General features: G+C 44.6%; 1 protein-coding gene across 4 annotated transcripts in view; it reads left to right on the forward strand.

The window, feature by feature from the left end:
• Window positions 1-20,438, forward strand: part of pusl1 (pseudouridine synthase like 1) — a 75,044-nt gene that overhangs the window by 14,918 nt on the left and 39,688 nt on the right. For all 4 annotated transcript variants that reach the window (XM_052474228.1, XM_052474229.1, XM_052474227.1 and 1 more), the window contains exons 3-4: window positions 10,852-10,904; window positions 11,004-11,138. In XM_052474228.1, the coding sequence (XP_052330188.1) occupies window positions 10,852-10,904; window positions 11,004-11,138 (188 nt within the window). The remainder of the gene's footprint in view (window positions 1-10,851; window positions 10,905-11,003; window positions 11,139-20,438) is intronic.

Raw genomic sequence — 20,438 nt, forward strand, 5'->3', positions numbered from 1 at the left:
CTTAAACTGACTTGCCTAGTTAAATTAAAGGTAAAATAAAAATTATGAAATTGTGAAATAAAAATGAATGGGCATTTCATCCAACTCTTTGCAGAGATCACAGAAAGTAATTATGACATCATCACTGCTCGCTGACTTGCATAGTTAAATAAAGGTTAAAATTAAAATAAATGATGTTGTCTGTCCTGAAGTGGTTATTTGGTTCACACGGTTGGTGATGCTTTCTGACACCTGATATTAAATCTTTGAAACACTCAGTCTGGTGACTCGGGTCATTCGGGGCTTAGGCAGGTTTCTGAAATGTCTAGTGTGGCAACTATGAGTGTGTACATGGTTGTGTGTGTGTGTATGTAGTTATTTAGTGTCTGTTTGGGTGGGTGTGTGTGTGGTTGTTAATCTGATCACTGGGCTAGTCTATACAGCGGCTGTAACTACTGTCTGAAAAGGTATTTGGTTTAATATCCACAGTTCCCATCTGTGATCTGAATATTGTGGACGTAGTATAACGTGAAGTCCCACCCAGTCTGACATGGCTCTATGGGTTCACCTCCTACCACATGACTCTATGGGTTCACCTCCTACCACATGGCTCTATGGGTTCACCTCCTACCACATGACTCTATGGGTTCACCTCCTACCACATGACTCTATGGGTTCACCTCCTACCACATGACTCTATGGGTTCACCTCCTACCAGACATGACTCTATGGGTTCACCTCCTACCACATGACTCTATGGGTTCACCTCCTACCAGACATGACTCTATGGGTTCACCTCCTACCAGACATGACTCTATGGGTCCACCTCCTACCAGACATGACTCTATGGGTTCACCTCCTACCAGACATGACTCTATGGGTTCACCTCCTACCAGACATGACTCTATGGGTTCACCTCCTACCAGACATGACTCTATGGGTTCACCTCCTACCAGACATGACTCTATGGGTTCACCTCCTACCAGACATGACTCTATGGGTTCACCTCCTACCACATGACTCTATGGGTTCACCTCCTACCAGACATGACTCTATGGGTTCACCTCCTACCCTACCAGACATGACTCTATGGGTTCACCTCCATGACCAGACATGACTCTATGGGTTCACCTCCTACCAGACATGACTCTATGGGTTCACCTCCTACCACATGACTCTATGGGTTCACCTCCTACCAGACATGGCTCTATGGGTTCACCTCCTACCACATGACTCTATGGGTTCACCTCCTACCACATGACTCTATGGGTTCACCTCCTACCAGACATGACTCTATGGGTTCACCTCCTACCACATGACTCTATGGGTTCACCTCCTACCAGACATGACTCTATGGGTTCACCTCCTACCACATGACTCTATGGGTTCACCTCCTACCAGACATGACTCTATGGGTTCACCTCCTACCAGACATGGCTCTATGGGTTCACCTCCTATCACATGGCTCTATGGGTTCACCTCCTACCAGACATGGCTCTATGGGTTCACCTCCTACCAGACATGGCTCTATGGGTTCACCTCCTACCAGACATGGCTCTATGGGTTCACCTCCTACCAGACATGGCTCTATGGGTTCACCTCCTACCACATGACTTTATGGGTTCACCTCCTACCAGACATGACTCTATGGGTTCACCTCCTACCACATGACTCTATGGGTTCACCTCCTACCACATGACTCTATGGGTTCACCTCCTACCACATGACTCTATGGGTTCACCTCCTACCAGACATGGCTCTATGGGTTCACCTCCTACCAGACATGGCTCTATGGGTTCACCTCCTACCAGACATGACTCTATGGGTTCACCTCCTACCACATGACTCTATGGGTTCACCTCCTACCACATGACTCTATGGGTTCACCTCCTACCACATGACTCTATGGGTTCACCTCCTACCACATGACTCTATGGGTTCACCTCCTACCAGACATGACTCTATGGGTTCACCTCCTACCACATGACTCTATGGGTTCACCTCCTACCACATGACTCTATGGGTTCACCTCCTACCAGACATGGCTCTATGGGTTCACCTCCTACCACATGACTCTATGGGTTCACCTCCTACCACATGACTCTATGGGTTCACCTCCTAACACATGACCTCCTACCAGACATGACTCTATGGGTTCACCTCCTACCAGACATGACTCTATGGGTTCACCTCCTACCACACATGACTCTATAGGTTCACCTCCTACACATGGGTTCACCTCCTACCACATGACTCTATGGGACTACCACATGACTCTATGGGTTCACCTCCTACACATGACTCATGGGTTCACCTCCTACCAGACATGACTCTGGGTTCACCTCCTACCACATGACTCTATGGGTTCACCTCCTACCACATGACTCTATGGGTTCACCTCCTACCAGACATGACTCTATGGGTTCACCTCCTACCAAACATGAATCTATGGGTTCACCTCCTACCACATGACTCTATGGGTTCACCTCCTACCAGACATGGCTCTATGGGTTCACCTCCTACCACATGACTCTATGGGTTCACCTCCTACCAGACATGGCTCTATGGGTTCACCTCCTACCACATGACTCTATTGGTTCACCTCCTACCAGAGATGACTCTATGGGTTCACCTCCTACCACATGACTCTATTGGTTCACCTCCTACCAGAGATGACTCTATGGGTTCACCTCCTACCAGACATGACTCTATGGGTTCACCTCCTACCAGACATGACTCTATGGGTTCACCTCCTACCAGACATGACTCTATGGGTTCACCTCCTTCCAGACATGACTCTATGGGTTCACCTCCTTCCAGACATGACTCTATGGGTTCACCTCCTTCCAGACATGACTCTATGGGTTCACCTCCTACCACATGACTCTATGGGTTCACCTCCTACCAGACATGATTGTATTCTCATTTCATAGGTGGCACATTTAAAGTCTAACCTGTTTTATTCATATCACATGAACTAAGAGACTATATACCTCTTGTTTACACCTCTCCCATGAACAGAACATTATGGACTGTAAGCCATACAGGACTAAAATAATCTCCATTGAAAAGGGCTTTTTTTTTTAAGGCCCAGGACTAGTCTTAATCTGGGTCCTTGAAACTGGCGCAATAAAGTGGAGTTTATACAGGCATATAAACATGTGTTCACATCTGTTTCCACATTTATCGGGAATGGAATGTCTCATTTAGAATCTTGTTCCATGATTCAGTTTGTGGACCGACATTCTGAGGCTTATTTCTGACCGTTCTGTTTTAGCTTGTCATCACAACGAGCTCATGGTGGTTCAAGTCAAGAATCGATTTCATTCTCTCTCTCTCGCGCGCGACAAACAAAAGGAAAATAAACAAGGCAAATTAACAATCAGAAATTAACAATAAACATTACACTCACGTGCTTTAAAATAATATAGACATTTAAAACGTTATATTATTGGCTATGTACGGTGTTGTAACAATGTGCAAAGTATGATAGGAAAGATACTTTTGTGTATATAGTGTATGTGAACACCCCTTCAAATGAGTGGATTTAGCTATTTCAGCCACACCTGTTGCTTACAGGTGTATAAAATTGAGCACACAGCCATGCAATCTCCATAGACAAACGTTGGCAGTAGAATGACCTTACTGGAGAGCTCAGTGACTTTCAACGTGGCACCGTCATAGGATGCCACCTTTCCAACAAGTCAGTTCATCACATTTTTGCCCTGCTAGAGCTGCCCGGGTCAACTGTAAGTGCCTTTATTGTGAAGTGGAAACGTCTAGGAGCAACAACGGCTCACCTACGAAGTCGTAGGCCACACCAGCTCACAGGAGGGGACCGCCGAGTGCTGAAGTGCATAATGCTTAAAAATCGCCTGTCCTTGGTTGCAACACTCACTACCGAGTTCCAAACTGCCTCTGGAAGCAACGTCAGCATAATAACGGTTCGTCGGGAGCTTCATGAAATGGGTTTCCATGGCCGAGCAGCCGCACACAAGCCTAAGATCACCAACGCTACAGCATACAATGGCATTCTAGATGATTCTGTGCTTCCAAACGTTCCAACAGTTTGGTGAATGTCACACCCTGATCTGTTTCACCTCTTTGTGCTTGTCTCCACCCCCCTCCAGGTATCGCCCATCTACCTCATTATCCCCAGTATATTTATACCTGTGTTCTCTGTTTGTCTGTTCCCAGTTTGTTTTGTTTTTGTTTTGTTTGTCAAGCCTACCAACGTTCTCCCCTTGCTCCTGTCTTTTTCTAGTTCCTGTTTTCTAGTTTTCCCGGTTTTGACCATTCTGCCTGCCCTGACCCGGAGCCTGTCTGCCATTCTGTACCTTATGGACTCTGATCTGGATTACTGACCTCTGCCTGCCTTTGACCTGACATTCGACAATGTCTGCATCTGGGTCTTCTCCTGAAACATGATAGTACGAACTGGCCATGATTGACCCAGCAGACTCAGACCATCTCCTTCCAAGGAGCCACCATTGCAAGGCATAAGGTATTGCTTTGTAGTCTTATGGTTTCAGACCATGGCCGAACGCCATGACCGAGTGTTGAACACATTGCTGGAGCAATTCCGCGGGTGGTCTGTCAGGCAGGCTACCATGACGGTAACTTCCAAGCCTGTCAGTAACCCGGTTGTTAGTAGCAACGCCTCCCCGTACACCCCGATTTACCTGTCGGGCGTTTCTCGCTCAGTGTTTCCTCATTATCGAGCTGCAGCCCTCCTCCTTCCCCTCGGATCGCTCTAAGATAGCGTACCTGATCACGCTGATGTCCGTGAGGGCTCTCGCCTGGGCTACGGCAGTATGGGAACAACAGTCGGCCGTATGCTTCAGTCTGGAGGAGTTTGTGGCGGAGGTGAAGAAAGTTTTTGATGCTCCATTGTCCGGGAGAGAGACTGCCCGGAAGTTACTCCAGCTTGTGGCAAACTATGCAGTGGATTTTCGCACGTTGGCAGCTGATAGTGCCTGGAACCCGAACCGCTGTTCGACATGTTCCTGCACGGAGTATTGGAAGAAGTAAAGCACAAGCTTGCAGCCCGGGATCTCGACTCGCTCATCGCCTTGACCATTCGGATCGATGGGTGACTACGTGAGCGAAGGAAGGAGAGTAGGTTCAATTTATCTCACCCGCCCATGGCTTCTACCTCGCCTCCGAGACATCTCGGAAGTCCCCAATGGCGCCATTGCCGAGAGAACCCGGGGCTACCCGAGTTCCCCCGACGATCTCCAAAGTCTGCCAATTCACCTTTTCCCGAGCGGATGCAACTCGGCAGAGCTAGGCTGTCCCTAGCCGAATGGCTATACAGGCTTCACACGAAGAGTTGCTTGTATTCCAGGACTAGTGGTCATTTCGTGGTAGTAGCGCGTATTCTGGTGTGACATACGGATAACTTTCCTTCTCCCCTTACTCTCTTCCCTTTTCATGCCATCTTGCTGTGTGGAAACCAGTTAATCTCTCTGGGTACTCATCGAGTCTGGGGCCGATGACAGCTTTATGGACGCTACCCTGGCGTCCGAGCTGGGCATCCCCACTGAGCCCCTCTCCATTCCCATGGATGTTAGTGCGCTGGACATGCGCTCTATAGGCCGGGCCACTTCGCTTCCGCCGCAACGTCCCTATGACTGCGGGATCGACCTTCTCCCAGGTACCACTTCGTCCTGGAGACCAAGGCTACTAGCTGCAGGGTTCATCCGTCCTTCTGCCTCCCTCGCCAGCATAGGGTTCTTCTTTGTGGAGCAGAAGGACAAAACCCTGCGCCCGTGCATCGGCTACTGGGGCCTCAACGACATCACGGTGAAGAACCGCTACTCCCTACCACTCATCTCCTCTGCCGTTGAGCTGCTCCAGTGGGCCATGTTGGACCTACGGAACACCTACCACCTGGTGCGGATATACTGCCTTCAACACGGCCAGCGTTCACTACGAGTATCTGGTCATGCCATTTTCTGGTCATGCCATTTTCTGGTCATGCCATTTTCTGGTCATGCCATTTTCTGGTCATGCCATTTTCTGGTCATGCCATTTTCTGGTCATGCCATTTTCTGGTCATGCCACTTTCCCTTACCAACTGTGTTCCAGGTTCTGGTTAATGATGTTCTCCGTGACATGTTGAACTGGTTCATCTCGACGAAATCCTTGTTTTCTCCCGCTCCGCCCAAGAACATGTGCTCTACGTCCGACAGGTTCTCCAACGCCTCCTGGAGAACCAGCTTTTTGTGAAAGCAGAGAATTGCGAATTCCATCGCTCCACCATCCACTTCCTGGGTTACGTCAATGCTGCAGGGAGTTTATAGCGGTGATGGATTGGCTCCAGCCTATATCCGGAGTGCAACTGCAACGTTTCCTGGGATTCACCAACGTTTTTCATCCGCTTTATCCGGGGTTACAGCACCCTGGCTTCCCTCCTATCAGCACTCACCTCTCCCAAGGTTCCGTTCACGTGGTCCCCAGCTGCTGGCCAAGCGTTCCGGGATCTCAAACACCGTTTCACCACAGCTCCCATCTTGGTTCATCCTGACCCGTACCGCCAGATCATGGTGGAGGCCGATGCTTCGGATGTCGAAGTGGGGGCTGTCCTGTCCCAGCGTTCTGCCCTGGAGAGGAACTACGATGTGGGGAATAGTGAGCTTCTCGCGGTGAAGATGGGGTTGGAGGAGTGGAGGCACTGGCTGGAGGGGGCGAAACATCCGTTCATTGTGTGGACAGACCACAAGAACCTGGAATATCTCAGCACCGCCAAGCGTCTCAATTCCAGGCTAGATGGGCCCTGTTTTTCACCCGGTTCAACTTCTCCATCTCGTACCGATCGGGATCCAAATATGTCAAGCTGGAGGTGCGCTGTCACGCCACTACAACCCCAGAACCGAGATCATCCTTCCTGTCGTACCTAGAGTCAGCTCTTCTCAAGACCACCTCCAGGTATAGACGACGAACACACCGCAAGTGGACCCCGGCTCCCCGGTATCGTCTCCCCGGCACCGGGTATCGTTGTCCACCCGAGATCTGCCCCTCCGGGTGGAGTCCCGCAAACTTTCCCCCCGGGTTTATCGGCCCTTTCCCCATCTCTAAGATCATTAGCCCCTCTGCTGTTCGTCTTCTGTTGCCCCGTACCCTCCGAATACATCCCACTTTTCATCTAGGATCAAACCCATGTCTCACAGTCCTTTGTTTCCATTTTGAGACTAAATTTAAAATGCAAATAAGCCTACGTTGTCTAATTATCTATTATTATTATTATTACTAATAATTACTTTTATTTTGTAAAGTGGTTTCTTGCATCATACAACACAATACAATGCAATTTACGGTCACCTATTTGACCCGTGGTTTTACAGGCAATGTAAAACATCATTAATTAGTGTCAAGCCCTTTATAATGTAAAAACGTATGAACTTAACACCACATTTAGGCTATATCATAGCAATCAACAGCTATTTCCATGTGGTAATGTTATGCGATTTGCTCCATTGGTTTTGTTGGTAGACCTACATTATGCTCCAATAGCCACCTATTGGCTACTATTCTAAAACTGTAAAGGTAAAGCCTCACTGTGTTCACTGGAAAAGACGGAAGTTGCACAAAATTCTCACAACGATCAAGTTTCCGCTCATAAGACCTCAAATTTGCTCAGTGCCTCCAAACATTGAAGGGAACATTGGTCAAAACATTTGTCAGGAGGTTAGGAAGTGCATCTCAGTTTCCTCCTCATTTTGTGGGCAGTGAGCACATAGCCTGTCTTCTCTTGAGAGCCAGGTCTGCCTACGGCGGCCTTTCTCAATAGCAAGGCTATGCTCACTGAGTCTGTACATAGTCAAAGCTTTCCTTAAGTTTGGGTCAGTCACAGTGGTCAGGTATTCTGCCACTGTGTACTCTCTGTTTAGGGCCAAATAGCATTCAGGTTTTCTCAGTTTTTTTTGTAAATTCTTTCCAATGTGTCAAGTAATTATCTTTTTGTTTTCTCATGATTTGGTTGGGTCTAATTGTGTTGCTGTCCTGAGGCTCTATGGGGTGGGTTTGTGAACAGAGCCCCATGACCAGCTTGCTTAGGGGACTCTTCTCCAGGTTCATCTCTCTGTAGGTGATGACTCTTCTCCAGGTTCATCTCTCTGTAGGTGATGGCTTTGTTATGGAAGGTTTGGGAATCGCATCCTTTTAGGTGGTTATAGAATTGAATTGCTCTTTTCTGGATTTTGATAATTAGCGTGTATCGTCATAATTCTCCCCTGCGTGCATTATTTGGTGTTTTAGAGGATGTTTTAGCAGAATTCTGCATGCAGTCTCAATTTGGTGTTTGTCCCATTTTGTGAATTATTGGTTGGTGAGCGGACCTCAGACCTCACAACCATAGTGAACAATGGGTGCAGCGATGTGAGAGTCTGATCGATAACTACAGGAAGTGTTTGGTTAGAGTCATTGCAGCTAAAGGCAGTGTAGCCTAGTGGTTAGAGCGTTGGACGAGTAACTGGAAGGTTGCAAGTTCAAATCCCCGAGCTGACAAGGTACAAATCTGTCGTTCTACCCCTGAACAAGGCAGTTAAACCCACTGTTTTCCAGGCAGGTCGTCATTGTAAATAAGAATTTGTTCTTACTGACTTGCCTAGTTAAATAAAGGCAAAATAAAAAATATCCAAAATATGCAAAAATAGAGACATTTAGAAAGGGGCACACAGGAGGAAATGTTTCTCTGTTGAGATTAGTTCCTTATTCATTTCTAACCAAAATGTAAAATGTTCCTGTTTTGATTAATTATAATAGCGTGAGTTGTGTCTGATCTATACCAAATTAGTATACCCCCTGAGTCTCTTCCCTGTTTCACACCTGGTAGTTTGGTGGATGGGACTACCAGCTCTCTGTAACCTTGAGGGCAACCAGTGGGTCCATCTCCTCTATACCACCCACCTGGTAATGTGGTGGATGGGACTACCAGCTCTCTGTAACCTAGAGGGCAACCAGTGGGTCCATCTCCTCTATACCACCCACCTGGTAGTGTGGTGGATGGGACTACCAGCTCTCTGTAACCTAGAGGGCAACCAGTGGGTCCATCTCCTCTATACCACCCACCTGGTAATGTGGTGGATGGGACTACCAGCTCTCTGTAACCTAGAGGGCAACCAGTGGGTCCATCTCCTCTATACCACCCACCTGGTAGTGTGGTGGATGGGACTACCAGCTCTCTGTAACCTAGAGGGCAACCAGTGGGTCCATCTCCTCTATACCACCCACCTGGTAGTGTGGTGGATGGGACTACCAGCTCTCTGTAACCTAGAGGGCAACCAGTGGGCCCGTCTACCAGCCTCTATACCACCCACCTGGTAGTGTGGTGGATGGGACTACCAGCTCTCTGTAACCTAGAGGGCAACCAGTGGGTCCATCTCCTCTATACCACCCACCTGGTAGTGTGGTGGATGGGACTACCAGCTCTCTGTAACCTAGAGGGCAACCAGTGGGCCCGTCTCCTCTATACCACCCACCTGGTAGTGTGGTGGATGGGACTACCAGCTCTCTGTAACCTAGAGGGCAACCAGTGGGTCCATCTCCTCTATACCACCCACCTGGTAGTGTGGTGGATGGGACTACCAGCTCTCTGTAACCTAGAGGGCAACCAGTGGGCCCGTCTCCTCTATACCACCCACCTGGTAGTGTGGTGGATGGGACTACCAGCTCTCTGTAACCTAGAGGGCAACCAGTGGGCCCGTCTCCTCTATACCACCCACCTGGTAGTGTGGTGGATGGGACTACCAGCTCTCTGTAACCTAGAGGGCAACCAGTGGGTCCATCTCCTCTATACCACCCACCTGGTAGTGTGGTGGATGGGACTACCAGCTCTCTGTAACCTAGAGGGCAACCAGTGGGCCCCTCTCCTCTATACCACCCACCTGGTAGTGTGGTGGATGGGACTACCAGCTCTCTGTAACCTAGAGGGCAACCAGTGGGCCCCTCTCCTCTATACCACCCACCTGGTAGTGTGGTGGATGGGACTACCAGCTCTCTGTAACCTAGAGGGCAACCAGTGGGCCCGTCCATCTCCTCTATACCACCCACCTGGTAGTGTGGTGGATGGGACTACCAGCTCTCTGTAACCTAGAGGGCAACCAGTGGGCCCTCTCCTCTATACCACCCACCTGTTAGTGTGGTGGATGGGACTACCAGCTCTCTGTAACCTAGAGGGCAACCAGTGGTCCATCTCCTATACCACCCACCCCTCTCCTCTATACCACCCACCTGGTAGTGTGGTGGATGGGACTACCAGCTCTCTGTAACCTAGAGGGCAACCAGTGGGCCCATCTCCTCTATACCACCCACCTGGTAGTGTGGTGGATGGGACTACCAGCTCTCTGTAACCTAGAGGGCAACCAGTGGGCCCGTCTCCTCTATACCACCCACCTGGCAGTGTGGTGGATGGGACTACCAGCTCTCTGTAACCTAGAGGACAACCAGTGGGCCCGTCTCCTCTATACCACCCACCTGGTAGTGTGGTGGATGGGACTACCAGCTCTCTGTAACCTAGAGGACAACCAGTGGGCCCGTCCATCTCCTCTATACCACCCACCTGGTAGTGTGGTGGATGGGACTACCAGCTCTCTGTAACCTAGAGGACAACCAGTGGGCCCGTCTCCTCTATACCACCCACCTGGTAGTGTGGTGGATGGGACTACCAGCTCTCTGTAACCTAGAGGGCAACCAGTGGGCCCGTCTCCTCTATACCATGATTCTTGTAGGATGACGATGTTTGTATTTCTGATTTCTGATGTCTTTGATGAAGTCTTTGTTCCAGCTCTTTAGGCCAAAGGCAGGTGACCTCAGACTTTGTATATTCCAGGATGAGATAGTAAAAGCTTTCTCTCTCTCTCTGTCTGTTAGGATGCGGTACGGTGTTTGAGGCCGGTAAATGAGGTTTCTCTGTCCATCTCCAGGTGAGTGCGTGGTTGTGCGTGTGTGTGTGTGAGTGTGTGTGTGCGGGTGTGTGTGTGTGTGTGTGTGTGTAACCAGGTCTCTTGTCTATCCATCTCCAGTCGGACAGACACCGGTGTCCACGCCCTTGGAAACTCCGCCCACTTCGACCTCCAGCGGCAGAACGGCAAGCCCCCATTTGCTGAGGAGGTCCTGGTTGACGCCCTCAACTTCCACCTGAGACCGGAGCCAATCAGGTGAGAGCACCGTTCCTTATTTGGTCTTTATTTAATTGAAACTGTGGAAAAGTCCGGATCAAACTAAATATTACACTCTGGATTAATTTAAACAATCGATCAATGACCAAATCAGTCAATCAATCAATGAAACAGTTTGTACCACATCAGACAAAATAAGCAAATGGAAATGCATTTGAAGGCTCTTTTTTGGCAGAAAAGTAACTGAAATATGTTTACAATTCACAATACCTGGTTGCACCAAGGTTAAATGAATAGGAATTATATTTAAATGCATAAATGAGTAAAGAGTAGGGCTGTTTCGGTGACTGTATTACCGCCACACCGGCGGTCTCAAGTCATGAAGGAAGTCAAATTCCACGTGACCGTTTAGTCACAATAATTAGGCTTCTCCAAGCTCAGCTGCTGGGTCATTAGTAGTAAAATTTGCTAACTGCCTGGTACTCAGAACTTTATTGTCCCTCTAATCACTCTGACATCAATGCAAATCAAATCAAATGTATTTATACAGCCCTTCGTACATCAGCTGATATCTCAAAGTGCTGTACAGAAACCCAGCCTAAAACCCCAAACAGCAAGCAATGCAGGTGTTGAAGCACGGTGGCTAGGAAAAACTCCCTAGAAAGGCCAAAACCTAGGAAGAAACCTAGAGAGTAACCAGGCTATAAGGGGTGGCCAGTCCTCTTCTGGCTGTGCCGGGTGGAGATTATAACAGAAATGGCCAAGACGTTCAAATGTTCATAAATGACCAGCATGGTCAAATAATCGGTCTGGGACAGGTAGCACGTCTGGTGAACAGGTCAGGATTCCATAGCCGCAGGCAGAACAGTTGAAACTGGAGCAGCAGCACGGCCAGGTGGACTGGGGACAGCAAGGAGTCATCATGCCAGGTAGTCCTGAGGCATGGTCCTAGGGCTCAGGTCCTCAGAGAGAGAGAAAGAAAGAGAGAAAGAGAGAATTAGAGAGACCATACTTAAATTCACACAGGACACAAGATAAGACAGGAGAAGTACTCCAGATATAACAAACTGACCCTAGCCCCCCGACACATAAACTACTGCAGCATAAATACTGGAGGCTGAGACAGGAGGAGTCAGGAGACACTGTGGCCCCATCCGATGATACCCCCGGACAGGGCCAAACAGGAAGGATATAACCCCACCCACTTTGCCAAAGCACAGCCCCCACACCACTAGAGGGATATCTTCAACCACCAACTTACCATCCTGAGACAAGGCCGAGTATAGCCCACAAAGATCTCTGCCACGGCACAACCCAAGGGGGGGGCGCCAACCCAGACAGGAAGATCACATCAGTGACTCAACCCACTCAAGTGACGCACCCCTCCTAGGGACTGTATGAAAGAGCCCCAGTAAGCCAGTGACTCAGCCCCTGTAATAGGGTTAGAGGCAGAGAATCCCAGTGGAAAGAGGGGAACCGGCCAGGCAGAGACAGCAAGGACAGTTCGTTGCTCCAGAGCCTTTCCGTTCACCTTCCCACTCCTGGGCCAGACTACGCTCAATCATATGACCCACTGAAGAGATAGATGAGTCTTCAGTAAAGACTTAAATGTTGAGACCGAGTCTGCGTCTCTCACATGGGTAGGCAGACCATTCCATAAAAATGGAGCTCTATAGGAGAAAGCCCTGCCTCCAGTTGTTTGCTTAGAAATTCTAGGGACAATAAGGAGGCCTGCGTCTTGTGACCGTAGCGTAGGTGTAGGTATGTACGGCAGAACCAGATCAGAGAGATAGGTAGGAGCAAGCCCATGTAATGCTTTGTAGGTTAGCGGTAAAACCTTGAAATCAGCACTTGCCTTGACAGGAAGCCAGTGTAGGGAGGCTAGCACTGGAGTAATATGATCACATTTTTTTGATTCTCGTCAGGATTCTAGCAGCCGTATTTAGCACTAACTGAAGGTTATTTAGTGCTTTACCCGGGTAGCCGGAAAGTAGAGCCGGAAAGTAGATCTAAACCAGGCCAGAACTTGTCCGTGTAGACCAATTTTGGTAATGGATGTAATGTAATGTATGGAAAAATGTAATGGAAAATCTAATCAAAAACTTCATAAGAGCCCATGAGATCATGTTGAGCAACATTTCTATAGGTTATGCAATTGAGGGCGAAAACAGAGTGATGGCCTCTACTAAAAAGAGGAGTATCCCATCAGCTTTCTATAGGCGAGGCCTACTATATTTATTTCTCAACTTTCCTAAATTAGCAGGGCTTATAATGTGAAAAAATAACCTAATAATTTATTAACATTTTAAGCTAAACGTTCTGATCTGTTGCGTCAGCCACATTGCGTAAAAAAATGTTTGAATGCTAGTGGTTGTATTAATTTGGGATCTATCATATCCCACAATTGTCCCAGACTATGTTTGGAATATTTATTTCTTGCACAGAATAGAATTGGTCAACTTTTGTACAATGGGGGATAGTAGATTGACATAGGCTAGTGCTTTTTCTGTTCGTTAGGACAGAAATCTTGTTGGCTGACAAAAAGTAAATGTGGACAGTTCTTCCAATATCTTCAATATGCACCTCGGGATTTGGATAAGGACATGCACCTCGGGATTTGGATAAGGACGTGCACCTCGGGATTTGGATAAGGACGTGCGGAGTTGTGTCTGTCTTGTAGTCTGTGATAAAGACCTGATCACGTGATGGATGTGATGGAGAGTGAGAGTCGCTTCAGATTGCATAGCACTCCGGGTTGCAAAAGGATTTATTTTTTGTAGGGTGCATTTCGGCGACAAGGGGGATGCCACCGTGAAATTCGAAACATTATCAAGTGCTTGTCAAATTGTGAATGAGAGACTGATGAAGTGTGTACAGCACAAAGACAAAGCAGAGGTCTTTCCAGTGACTTTTTTCAAATCATCATTAGAGTCGTATCATCCAGCCTCCAACGTATTACAAAATAAAACACAAAGCCCAACGTTTATAGAACAACTAAAGTTACATGAATAACTCTGAATGAAGAGTATTAAAGGAGGTCCTGTATCTTTGTTAACCTCTCAAAACAGAACAGCCGAATGTGAGAACTCCTTGAAATCGGTTGGGGGAAAATATATATTTTATTCAGCTTTGTTCAATTGTATTCTTCATACTATAACATAATGCCATGGAATTATAAGCGAATCTTGTGGAGACTAAATGAACTACAACAGAGTCAATTTGGAGACTATATACAGGGTAACATTAAATCACAATTCAATAATGGAGGCTATACTAATTGTATTTTACAGAGTCAGGTGTAGGAGACTATATACAGGGTATTACAAGTCGATGTGGAACCTATATACAGGGTTTTACAGAGTCAAAGAAAAAATACAAAAAATAAAATAGCCAGTGGTATTACCAGCATCTTGCTGTTTGGGGTTTTAGGTTTCTATTACAGGGTATTGACAGAGTGATGTGGAGACTTTATAAATACATTTGATTTGAAAGTCAAAGTAACAATATAAGGGTATTACAGAGTCAAGAGGCTATATACAGGGTATTACAGAGTCAATGTGGAGACTATATACAGGGTATTACAGAGTCAATGTGGAGACTATATACAGGGTATTACAGAGTCAATGTGGAGGCTATATACAGGGTATTACAGAGTCAATGTGGAGACTATATACAGGGTATTACAGAGTCAATGTGGAGGCTATATACAGGGTATTACAGAGTCAATGTGGAGACTATATACAGGGTATTACAGAGTCAATGTGGAGACTATATACAGGGTATTACAGAGGCAATGTGGAGACTATATACAGGGTATTACAGAGTCAATGTGGAGACTATATACAGGGTATTACAGAGTCAATGTGGAGACTATATACAGGGTATTACAGAGTCAATGTGGAGGCTATATACAGGGTATTACAGAGTCAATGTGGAGACTATATACAGGGTATTACAGAGTCAATGTGGAGACTATATACAGGGTATTACAGAGTCAATGTGGAGGCTATATACAGGGTATTACAGAGTCAATGTGGAGACTATATACAGGGTATTACAGAGTCAATGTGGAGGCTATATACAGGGTATTACAGAGTCAATGTGGAGGCTATATACAGGGTATTACAGAGTCAATGTGGAGACTATATACAGGGTATTACAGAGTCAATGTGGAGACTATATACAGGGTATTACAGAGTCAATGTGGAGACTATATACAGGGTATTACAGAGTCAATGTGGAGGCTATATACAGGGTATTACAGAGTCAATGTGGAGGCTATATACAGGGTATTACAGAGTCAATGTGGAGGCTATATACAGGGTATTACAGAGTCAATGTGGAGACTATATACAGGGTATTACAGAGTCAATGTGGAGGCTATATACAGGGTATTACAGAGTCAATGTGGAGACTATATACAGGGTATTACAGAGTCAATGTGGAGGCTATATACAGGGTATTACAGAGTCAATGTGGAGACTATATACAGGGTATTACAGAGTCAATGTGGAGACTATATACAGGGGGTACTGGTATAGAGTCAATGTGGAGGCTATATACAGGCTTTTACAGAGTCAATGTGGAGGCTATATACAGGGTATTACAGAGTCAATGTGGAGACTATATACAGGGTATTACAGAGTCAATGTGGAGACTATATACAGGGTATTACAGAGTCAATGTGGAGGCTATATACAGGGTATTACAGAGTCAATGTGGAGACTATATACAGGGTATTACAGAGTCAATGTGGAGACTATATACAGGGTGTTACAGAGTCAATGTGGAGACTATATACAGGGTGTTACAGTACAGAGTCAATGTGGAGGCTATATACAGGGGGTACCGGTACAGAGTCAATGTGGAGACTATATACAGGGTGTTACAGTACAGAGTCAATGTGGAGGCTATATACAGGGGGTATTACAGAGTCAATGTGGAGGCTATATACAGGGGTATTACAGAGTCAATGTGGAGGCTATATACAGGGGGTACCGGTACAGAGTCAATGTGGAGGCTATATACAGGGTATTACAGAGTCAATGTGGAGGCTATATACAGGGGGTATTACAGAGTCAATGTGGAGGCTATATACAGGGTAGTACAGAGTCAATGTGGAGGCTATATACAGGGGTACCGGTACAGAGTCAATGTGGAGACTATATACAGGGTATTACAGAGTCAATGTGGAGGCTATATACAGGGTATTACAGAGTCAATGTGGAGGCTATATACAGGGGGTATTACAGAGTCAATGTGGAGGCTATATACAGGGGTACCGGTACAGAGTCAATGTGGAGGCTATATACAGGAAGTATTACAGAGTCAATGTGGAGGCTATATACAGGGGTATTACAGAGTCAATGTGGAGACTATATACAGGGGTTACGGTACAGAGTCAATGTGGAGGCTATATACAGGGGGTATTACAGAGTCAATGTGGAGGCTATATACAGGTGGTACCAGTACAGAGTCAATGTGGAGGCTATATACAGGGGGTATTACAGAGTCAATGTGGAGGCTATATACAGGGGGTACCGGTACAGAGTCAATGTGGAGGCTATATACAGGGGTACCGGTACAGAGTCAATGTGGAGACTATATACAGGGTGTTACGGTACAGAGTCAATGTGGAGGCTATATACAGGGGTACCGGTACAGAGTCAATGTGGAGGCTATATACAGGGTATTACAGAGTCAATGTGGAGGCTATATACAGGTGGTACCAGTACAGAGTCAATGTGGAGGCTATATACAGGGGGTACCGGTACAGAGTCAATGTGGAGGCTATATACAGGTGGTACCAGTACAGAGTCAATGTGGAGGCTATATACAGGGGGTACCGGTACAGAGTCAATGTGGAGGCTATATACAGGGGGTACCGGTACAGAGTCCATGTGTAGTTAGTTGAGGTAAATGAGGTAGTATGCACATGTAGGTAGAGTTATACGCATAAGGACTCTGTACTGGTTACCCCCCTCATTCATTCAGCCTATTGAGTCCACTGGTCCCACTCACACAGAACAACCCTACGCCTTGACCTCGTTCTCCCCTCTCTCTCCAAATGAATTGATGCTACTAGTGAGGTCTGACCACCCGACAACCTGCCCGCCCAACCCCATCCCCTCCTCCTTTCTCCAGACAATCTCTGGAGACCTTCTCACTTCCCTCATCAACTCATCCCCTCCTCCCTTCTCCAGACAATCTCTGGAGACCTTCTCACTTCCCTCATCAACTCATCCCCTCCTCCCTTCTCCAGACAATCTCTGGAGACCTTCTCCCATTCCTCACTTCCCTCATCAACTCATCCCCTCCTCCCTTCTCCAGACAATCTCTGGAGACCTTCTCACGTCCCTCATCAACTCATCCCTGACCACTGGTTGCGTCCCCTCTGACTTCAAAACTGCCCGAGTTGCTCCCCTCTTCAAGAAACCAACACTCGACTCATCTAACTATTCCCCAGGTCGTAGACGATGCACTTACATTATTACAGACACATGGACCACATTTCAGGTCCATCCGCACAGAGGCAATATCAGAATCTCACAGAACAAGTTTTTGTAAAAAATCCCTTCTCAGGTAATCCTTCCCCAGTATGTTTTCGTTCCACAGTATGTTATAATATCATAGACTACCTTTTCCTCATATCATGCTTCTTAAGACCTGTCTAAAATAAATCATGGATTTATTGTGAAAGAGTAGGCTATATTACAATGGATTTATTGTGAAAGAGTAGGCTATATTACAATGGATTTATTGTGAAAGAGTAGGCTATATTACAATGGATTTATTGTGAAAGAGTAGACTATATTACAATGGATTTATTGTGAAAGAGTAGGCTATATTACAATGGATTTATTGTGAAAGAGTAGGCTATAATACAATGGATTTATTGTGAAAGAGTAGGCTATGTACAATAGATTTATTGTGAAAGAAAGAGTAGGCTATAATACAATAGATTTATTGTGAAAGAAAAGTAGGCTATATTACAATGGATGTATTGTGAAAGTCAAGTAGGCTATATTACAATGGATTTATTGTGAAAGAGTAGGCTATAATACAATGGATTTATTGTGAAAGTGTAGGCTATATTACAATAGATTTATTGTGAAAGAGTAGGCTATATTACAATAGATTTATTGTGAAAGAAAGAGTAGGCTATATTACAATGGATTTATTGTGAAAGAAAGAGTAGGCTATATTACAATGGATTTATTGTGAAAGAGTAGGCTATAATACAATGGATTTATTGTGAAAGAGTAGGCTATATTACAATGGATTTATTGTGAAAGAGTAGGCTATAATACAATGGATTTATTGTGAAAGAGTAGGCTATATTACAATAGATTTATTGTGAAAGAAAGAGTAGGCTATAATACAATAGATTTATTGTGAAAGAAAGAGTAGGCTATATTACAATGGATGTATTGTGAAAGAGTAGGCTATATTACAATGGATTTATTGTGAAAGAAAGAGTAGGCTATAATACAATGGATTTATTGTACAGAAAGAAAGAGAGGCTATATTACAATGGATTTATTGTGAAAGTGTAGACTATAATACAATGGATTTATTGTGAAAGAAAGAGTAGGCTATAATACAATGGATTTATTGTGAAAGAGTAGGCTATAATACAATGGATTTATTGTGAAAGAGTAGGCTATAATACAATGGATTTATTGTGAAAGAAAGAGTAGGCTATAATACAATGGATTTATTGTGAAAGAGTAGGCTATATTACAATGGATTTATTGTGAAAGAAAGAGTAGGCTATATTACAATGGATTTATTGTGAAAGAGTAGGCTATAATACAATGGATTTATTGTGAAAGAAAGAGTAGGCTATATTACAATGGATTTATTGTGAAAGAGTAGGCTATATTACAATATATTTATTGTGAAAGAAAGAGTAGGCTATATTACAATGGATTTATTGTGAAAGAAAGAGTAGGCTATATTACAATGGATTTATTGTGAAAGAAAAGTAGGCTATATTACAATGGATTTATTGTGAAAGAAAGAGTAGACTATATTACAATGGATTTATTGTGAAAGAAAGAGTAGGCTATAATACAATGGATTTATTGTGAAAGAAAGAGAGGCTATATTACAATGGATTTATTGTGAAAGAGTAGGCTATAATACAATAGATTTATTGTGAAAGTGTAGGCTATATTACAATGGATTTATTGTGAAAGAGTAGGCTATAATACAATGGATTTATTGTGAAAGAGTAGGCTATATTACAATGGATTTATTGTGAAAGAGTAGGCTATAATACAATGGATTTATTGTGAAAGTGTAGGCTATATTACAATAGATTTATTGTGAAAGAGTAGGCTATATTACAATAGATTTATTGTGAAAGAAAGAGTAGGCTATATTACAATGGATTTATTGTGAAAGAAAGAGTAGGCTATATTACAATGGATTTATTGTGAAAGAAAGAGTAGGCTATATTACAATGGATTTATTGTGAAAGAAAGAGTAGGCTATAATAAAATGGATTTATTGTGAAAGAGTAGGCTATATTACAATGGATTTATTGTGAAAGAAAGAGTAGGCTATATTACAATGGATTTATTGTGAAAGAAAGAGTAGGCTATATTACAATGGATTTATTGTGAAAGAAAGAGTAGGCTATAATACAATGGATTTATTGTGAAAGAGTAGGCTATAATACAATTGATTTATTGTGAAAGAAAGAGTAGGCTATATTACAATGGATTTATTGTGAAAGAGTAGGCTATATTACAATGGATTTATTGTGAAAGAGTAGACTATATTACAATGGATTTATTGTGAAAGAGTAGGCTATATTACAATGGATTTATTGTGAAAGAGTAGACTATATTACAATGGATTTATTGTGAAAGAGTAGGCTATATTACAATGGATTTATTGTGAAAGAGTAGACTATATTACAATGTATTTATTGTGAAAGAAAGAGTAGGCTATAATACAATGGATTTATTGTGAAAGAAAGAGTAGGCTATATTACAATGGATTTATTGTGAAAGAGTAGGCTATATTACAATGGATTTATTGTGAAAGAGTAGGCTATAATACAATGGATTTATTGTGAAAGAGTAGGCTATATTACAATAGATTTATTGTGAAAGAGTAGGCTATATTACAATGGATTTATTGTGAAAGAAAGAGTAGGCTATAATACAATGGATTTATTGTGAAAGAGTAGGCTATATTACAATGGATTTATTGTGAAAGAGTAGGCTATATTACAATGGATTTATTGTGAAAGAGTAGGCTATATTACAATGGATTTATTGTGAAAGAGTAGACTATATTACAATGGATTTATTGTGAAAGAGTAGG

Source organism: Oncorhynchus keta, chromosome 21, assembly GCF_023373465.1.
Source record: "Oncorhynchus keta strain PuntledgeMale-10-30-2019 chromosome 21, Oket_V2, whole genome shotgun sequence".
Taxonomy (NCBI): domain Eukaryota; kingdom Metazoa; phylum Chordata; class Actinopteri; order Salmoniformes; family Salmonidae; genus Oncorhynchus; species Oncorhynchus keta.